General features: G+C 52.6%; 1 protein-coding gene across 1 annotated transcript in view; it reads right to left on the bottom strand.

The window, feature by feature from the left end:
* VOLCADRAFT_99845 (uncharacterized protein) overlaps positions 1-7,128 on the bottom strand; it is a gene marked incomplete at both ends in the record, with an annotated part of 9,087 nt that extends 1,959 nt beyond the window's left edge. Inside the window, 9 exons of the mRNA XM_002958518.1 lie at positions 3,250-3,292; positions 3,594-3,635; positions 3,827-4,005; positions 4,874-4,915; positions 5,218-5,259; positions 5,562-5,603; positions 5,906-5,947; positions 6,250-6,291; positions 6,931-7,128. Coding sequence (XP_002958564.1) covers positions 3,250-3,292; positions 3,594-3,635; positions 3,827-4,005; positions 4,874-4,915; positions 5,218-5,259; positions 5,562-5,603; positions 5,906-5,947; positions 6,250-6,291; positions 6,931-7,128 — 672 coding nt within the window. The remainder of the gene's footprint in view (positions 1-3,249; positions 3,293-3,593; positions 3,636-3,826; positions 4,006-4,873; positions 4,916-5,217; positions 5,260-5,561; positions 5,604-5,905; positions 5,948-6,249; positions 6,292-6,930) is intronic.
* Between the last annotated feature and the right edge of the window lie 466 nt (positions 7,129-7,594).

Below are 7,594 nucleotides of genomic sequence, written 5' to 3'. Positions count from 1 at the left end.
TCGATATTCCGAAAACTGCATTTCGTACGCCCTCTGGTCATTACGAGTATACTGTGCTGAGCTTCGGCTTGACGAACGCTCCTGCCACGTTCCAAGCCCTGATGGACCGAACCTTTCGGCCCTACATAGACCGTTTTGTCGTTTGCTACCTAGACGATATCCTGGTCTATTCAAAGACACGTGAAGAGCACCTGGAGCATTTATGACTGGTCTTTGAAATTTTGCGGCGTGAGCAACTGTTTGCCAAGCGTTCTAAGTGCCACTGGGCCCAGCCTCAGGTCGAATACCTTGGTCACATCGTCTCCAAGGATGGCATCCGCATGGACCCCCGTAAGACTGCTTCTGTACGGAACTGGCCTACCCCGACCAATTTACAAGAACTAAGGAAGTTCTTGGGGCTGACGAACTACTTCCGTAAGTTCATCGAACGCTATGCCATTATTGCTGCACCTCTGACAAATCTGACACGTAAAGGGGCTTTTGTATCTCCTGACTGCTGGGGTCCTGACTGCCAGCAAGCGTTCGATACACTTAAGCGTGTTGTCTCTGAAGACATCATCCTGCGTTTCCCGGACTACTCCCAACCTTTCCGTGTGGAGGTCGTAACTGATGCGTCCTTGCATGGTACGGGAGCAGTACTGCTGCAAAACGGGAGACCAATTGCTTTTACTAGTAAGAAGTTCTCGGGGGCTGAAACCCGTTATACCACTGGGGAACAAGAACTTCTTGCTGTACTGCACGCGCTTAAGGAGTGGCGGTGTTATCTGGAGGGTCGGCCGTTCACCCTCAAAACCGACCACAAACCCCTAACATTTCTGCAAGGCGTGCCTACCCTTAACCGTCGTCAAGCCCGGTGGATGGAATATCTTAGCCGGTTTGACTTCACATGGGAATACCTGCAAGGCATCCTTAACGTTGCTGATGCTTTAAGTCGGCACCCTTGTCTGCATGCAGCCATTCTGTCAGTCGTTACACGCAGCCGTGCTGCAGCACCCGTTGTGCCCTCTGAACTTGTGCAACGACTTCGAGCTGCCTATGCCACGGATCCCTGGTTTTCCGATAACCACAATACTGGCCATTTAACCCGTAACAGTGGCCTTTGGATCCGCACTGAGGGTACTTTTCGGCAGGTTGTCGTTCCGAATGATGACTTGCTGCGTCATGATCTCCTGTCACGTTTTCATGACGACCCGCTGGCTGGGCACCCTGGCTGCACCCGTCTGGTCGAGGTTCTCCGTCGTCAATTCTGGTGGCCTCGGATGGCTAAGGACGCTGAGAACTATGTCCAGAACTGTGAGCTGTGCCAACGCAATAAAGTCCTGTCTGGTAAGCCCCACGGCCTCCTGTGTCCCTTGCCTGTGCCGGCCGCCCCTTGGGAAAGCGTTACCATGGACTTTATTGTAGCTTTGCCCAAAACTGAGGGGGGATTCGATGCCGTTTTGGTCATGGTAGACCGACTCACGAAAATGGTGCACCTGGCACCTACGGTATCATCCTGCACAGCTGAGCAAACTGCACGTCTGTTCTTTGACAACATAGTGCGTTTGCATGGTGTCCCCAAGAACGTTGTGACCGACCGCGGATCGCAATTTGCCAGCAGATTTTGGGGCACCCTGGGTGATCTGTTAGGCATGCGTGTTAACCTGAGCACCGCCTATCACCCACAGACTGATGGACAGACAGAACGTACGAATCGCACTCTTGGCGATATGTTGCGCAATTATGCCGGACGTACGCCTTCTGTCTGGGACACATATCTAACTGCTGCTGAATTCGCGATTAATAATGCTGTAAATCGCGCGACTGGCAAAAGTCCGTTTTTCCTGAATTACGGATACAACCCTGCCTTGCCTGTTTGGCGGGAGTTGGACGTCAACTTGCCTGCAGCAAAGACGTTTGCCAAGTCCTTTGTGTCCCGACTGACTGATGCTAAATCTTGCCTTGAAGCTGCACAGCAACGTACGGCGGACTACTTTAACAAATCCCGACGTACCATCACCTTCTCGCAGGGCCAGTTGGTGATGCTGAGCACTAAGAACCTGAGATCTCTAGCGGATGGTTCTCGGATGGTAAGCTTTTACCTCGTTGGGTGGGACCGTTTCCTGTCGTTCGCATGGTTGGGTCTACTGCAGTCGAGCTGCAACTACCACCTGACATGCGCATCCATCCCACATTCCATGTCTCTCTAGTCCGACCTTTCCGTACTACTGACTCTGCTGCTGCGCTTCAGCCAAAACCTGCTCCTACTGTCACGGAGCCAGGACCAGTTACTTGGCTTTCAGGCAAGCAGACATTTACGCGGTTGAACGGATACTGGATTACCGTTCCCGAAAAGTAGGCAGAAACCGCCGCCGTAAGCGCACTGTGCATGAGTATCTTGTCAAATGGGCTGGGTACTCGGCTGAGCACAACAGTTGGGAACCAGAAGCTAACTTTACCCCTGACCTAAAACCTCTGCTGGAAGAAGCACGGCAACGAGCACGGGCAAGGTAAGATTTGCGGGTTAAAGGTAAGTGTTTTAACTCCCGCGTGTTTTGGCCCGGTTCTGCTCTGCCAGTTTCTTGCCATGCATCGAGGACGCTGCATCTAGAGGGGGGATAGTTGTTGTATTCCGCTTCTTAAATCTGGGCCCAAACTGATACATTTTCTGTCTAATTTTTTCCTTTTTCGCTTGGTGCGGTTACTGGATAAGTTTGCTGGAACTAACTGAATTCCAACTGCCTATTTTGCCGCTTTTCTGTCAGATCTTTATGGCTCCGACCTCTGGGTCAGACGGCGAGCGGGAAGCTGTCAGGGATGCCTACAAGTAAATGCCGCCTCAGGCGGAAGTCCATACTTGCAGAAGTATGGGCGGGGGTCGTAGCACAGGCTACGACTGGGACGTGGTCCCTGGCTCGTGGAGCCCCGTCATCGATTGGAAGCATGGATCAACGGTATGCCATTCCGGACTGGACCGCGCCTTTTCGGAATTGGCTGTACGATTCATGGGATGGCCGCATCCTCCGCTATTTAAGCGGGCGAAACTCTTCCAAATCGGTGTCTTCCGACGCCACCATCCAGTTGTGGTTTAGTAAGATACACATGGCTAATGATTCCACAAAGAAAAACAACCCTGGCACAGCTGTGCCCCACCACCACCTGCCTACATCAAACAAATCTGCCGTACTCCGATAGCCATATCGGAGTACGACAGCATTTTGACACCCCACGTAAATCACACAAGAGCCCCGACCCTCCCTCCCATCTTACCTCCATTCCTGGCTGGACGTCAGGCCCCATCTTCCGAGGCCTGCTGCACGTGCAGGAAGTGGATGGGAACATGACAATTAGGTCAGCACGTCAATGACGGAGGCGAAACATACACACCCCCCTCCCCCAACCAGCCCCAGCCACCCTCCATAGCATCAGGACCAAGAAAGAGGGCAACGGGTAACGAATCCACAAAGAAAAACAACCCTGGCACAGCTGTGCCCCACCACCACCTGCCCACATCAAACAAATCTGCCGTACTCCGATAGCCATATCGGAGTACGACAGCATTTTGACGGCCCACGTAAATCACACAAGAGCCCCGACCCTCCCTCCCATCTTACCTCCATTCCTGGCTGGACGTCGGCCCCATCTTCCGAGGCCTGCTGCACGTGCAGGAAGTGGATGGGAACATGACAATTAGGTCAGGCACGTCAATGACGGAGGCGAAACATACACACCCCCCTCCCCCAACCAGCCCCAGCCACCCTCCATAGCATCAGGACCAAGAAAGAGGGCAACGGGTAACGAATCCACAAAGAAAAACAACCCTGGCACAGCTGTGCCCCACCACCACCTGCCTACATCAAACAAATCTGCCGTACTCCGATAGCCATATCGGAGTACGACAGCATTTTGATGCCCCACATAAAATAGGGGGGTCCTTGTGAAGCAGCTGCCCGCGTTTCCAAAGCATGTAAGGTGTTGGATCGTAAGGTGCCCAAGTACGTTTGCGAGGAAGAGAATGTGGCCAGGCTGGAGAGGAAAGTGCAGTGGCATATTGGAATGTGAGATTAGCGTAATCAGTCCTCAGTTCACTTCTTGGAACGAACATCAGCATAGGTGCAAGTCCTCTCTCTTGTAGGGATATGCAAACAAACATCCTGATAGGGGTAAACTCGCACGCTACCGAGCATTCAACCGAGCACATGCATGCTAAGTTGAATGGTGAGATGCGACCCCCCCCGACCAAAACCCGCCGACCAAAACTACACGTGCCCAACTGAAGACATTCCCGGTGGTTGTGCAGCAGCTCTTGAAGCTGTTGCTGGCTGAAATCCATCCTGAGCTGTTGCAACACGGCTAACACGGGCACATCCCTATGCACAGCAAATAGCTGTTCCAAGCCAACAGCGGCGTCCATGTCACCGACAAGGCTCTAAACGTCTTATCTGTTCTTATGTTTAATTAAGTTTATGTATGTTATACTTTGCGCAACTTTGTAATTTGACTTTACTCTGAACAAGGTGCTGCATACAACTGCCTCTTCGCCGAACGCTTCATCTTCCCGCGGCAGTTTCACGAGAACAGAGTTGCAAGCTACGACGTAGGCTTTCGGTGCTTTCAGTTACTGCAAAGCAGCCACGCAATAGTCCAGCCTGCATGCCGCGTGCGACTATGGCCAGCAAGACCGCCTGCGCAATGCGCTGGCGCACCTCCAAGAAATTTATATACACTTGTACAGGCGCATTTTGTGAATCGCACGCGCGCATCTGCGCGGCAAAATTCGCTCCTGACTTTTTGGGACGATGTACGAACTGTTTATTCGCGAAGTACGACCGGACACATTTGTGCGAGGGGCTGCTTAACCACATAAGAGCCCTGACCCTCGCCCCCATCTTACCTCCATTCCTGGCTGGACGTCGTCCTCATCGACCGAGGCCTGCTGCACGTGCAGCACGTGGATGGGAACATAACAATTAGGTCAGGCACGTCAATGACGGAGGCGAAACATACACACCCCCCTCCCCCAACCAGCCCCAGCCACCCTCCATAGCATCAGGAACAAGAAAGAGGGCAACGGGTAACGAATCCACAAAGAAAAACAACCCTGGCACAGCTGTGCCCCACCACCACCTGCCTACATCAAACAAATCTGCCGTACTCCGATAGCCATATCGGAGTACGACAGCATTTTGACACCCCACGTAAATCACACAAGAGCCCCGACCCTCCCTCCCATCTTACCTCCATTCCTGGCTGGACGTCGGCCCCATCTTCCGAGGCCTGCTGCACATGCAGGACGTGGATGGGAACATAATAATTAGGTCAGGCACGTCGATGACGGCGGCGAAACACACACGCCCCCCTCCCCCAACCAGCCCCAGCCACCCTCCATAGCATCAGGAACAAGGAAGAGGGCGACGGGTAACGAATCCACAAAGAAAAACAACCCTGGCACAGCTGTGCCACACAACTACCTGCCTACATCAAACAAATCTGCCGTACTCCGATAGCCATATCGGAGTACGACAGCATTTTGATGCCCCACATAAATCACACAAGAGCCCCGACCCTCCCTCCCATCTTACCTCCATTCCTGGCTGGACGTCGGCCCCATCTTCCGAGGCCTGCTGCACATGCAGGACGTGGATGGGAACATGATAATTAGGTCAGGCACGTCGATGACGGCGGCGAAACACACACGCCCCCCTCCCCCAACCAGCCCCAGCCACCCTCCATAGCATCAGGAACAAGGAAGAGGGCGACGGGTAACGAATCCACAAAGAAAAACAACCCTGGCACAGCTGTGCCACACAACTACCTGCCTATATCAAACAAATCTGCCGTACTCCGATAGCCATATCGGAGTACGACAGCATTTTGATGCCCCACGTAAATCACACAAGAGCCCCGACCCTCCCTCCCATCTTACCTCCATTCCTGGCTGGATGTCGGCCCCATCTTCCGAGGCCTGCTGCACATGCAGGACGTGGATGGGAACATGATAATTAGGTCAGGCACGTCGATGACGGCGGCGAAACACACACGCCCCCCTCCCCCAACCAGCCCCAGCCACCCTCCATAGCATCAGGAACAAGGAAGAGGGCGACGGGTAACGAATCCACAAAGAAAAACAACCCTGGCACAGCTGTGCCACACAACTACCTGCCTATATCAAACAAATCTGCCGTACTCCGATAGCCATATCGGAGTACGACAGCATTTTGATGCCCCACGTAAATCACACAAGAGCCCCGACCCTCCCTCCCATCTTACCTCCATTCCTGGATGGATGTCGGCCCCATCTTCCGAGGCCTGCTGCACGTGCAGGACGTGGATGGGAACATGACAATTAGGTCAGGCACGTCGATGACGTCGGCGAAACACACACGCCCCCCTCCCCCAACCAGCCCCAGCCACCCTCCATAGCATCAGGACCAAGAAAGAGGGCAACGGGTAACGAATCCACAAGGAAAAACAACCCTGGCACAGATGTGGCCCACCACTACCTGCCTACATAAAAAAACTGCCGTATTCTGATAGCCATATCGGAGTACGACAGCTTTTCAATGCCCCACATAAAACACATAAGAGCCCCGAGCCTCCCTCCCATATCAACTCTCCAAGCGAGCCCAATTCCTCCTCACGGTGGCCACCCGCCTCCATTCCCGGCTGGACGTCAGCCAAGAATAACTAAAGTTAGTTCAGCGACAGTGAGTGGCGGTGAGTTCTATTTTAACGTTGCTACAAGGCATACTAAAATATAACACAAATCCCTTATCCCAATTGAAGCTGTTCCGAATTCCTTCTCACTTGAAGCGGTTCCGATTAGCAACAATACTTGGCCCATATCGTGCTCGACTGAGTTGGGAGTTATGGCTGCATGCTTTGATCTTTCGTAATGAAGATATTTGTTTGATGGAGAGGATATTGAAGCCATAATCGCCAAAGCCGTACATGAGCGGTTATGTAGGGCATATCTAGGGCCAGGGGACCGGGAATGTACGACCGTGGGACCGGCGAGGGACCTAATTTATGTGCCTTCCGGTCCCCAGCCCATTCGAGCTCACATAAGCACCAAAAACTAAAGTATTCGCAATTTCTACGAGTGTTATAAGTAAGACGTTTAAAGAAGAACATATTGAAAAAGAACATATTGACAAAGAATTCGCGTTTAGGCACAGGTCTGACTTTGGATGAGAGCAGGACACTTTGTCAAATTCACTGCTGGTCATTGTATTAGACTCGGTTGATACACTCTGGGAACCAGCTTCCCTTCGATACCCGGGAATCCCTTCATCTAGTTGTCGTTTCGTGCTCATTCGTGCTCATTTCATAACGAAGGGCTGAGGGGCCTTCAGAGCATATCGATGGAGTTCGGCTGAAATGCTTCGACTTCTCGAAGCGAAGTATGAGTGTAGAGATAGGCAAGTTATTGCGAAGGAACTGCCGTGGTGCGTGGAAGTAGGGTGCAAGCATGCATGCATATGCCGGACCCAGTACGGCAGGGGACGCCGAGCTCCTTACTTGGGTCCCACAGGCGCATTGGTTCTTTAACTGCCGTTGTTTTGACTATTACCAAGAGGTGTGTCCCGCTGCTGGGACAGTGTCCTCTAGTTTT

The sequence above is a fragment of the Volvox carteri genome (assembly GCF_000143455.1).
Source record: "Volvox carteri f. nagariensis unplaced genomic scaffold VOLCAscaffold_97, whole genome shotgun sequence".
NCBI classification, from domain to species: Eukaryota; Viridiplantae; Chlorophyta; class Chlorophyceae; order Chlamydomonadales; family Volvocaceae; genus Volvox; species Volvox carteri.
The sequence above is the reverse complement of the archived record's forward strand: the minus strand, read 5'-3'. Positions and strand labels throughout refer to the sequence as shown.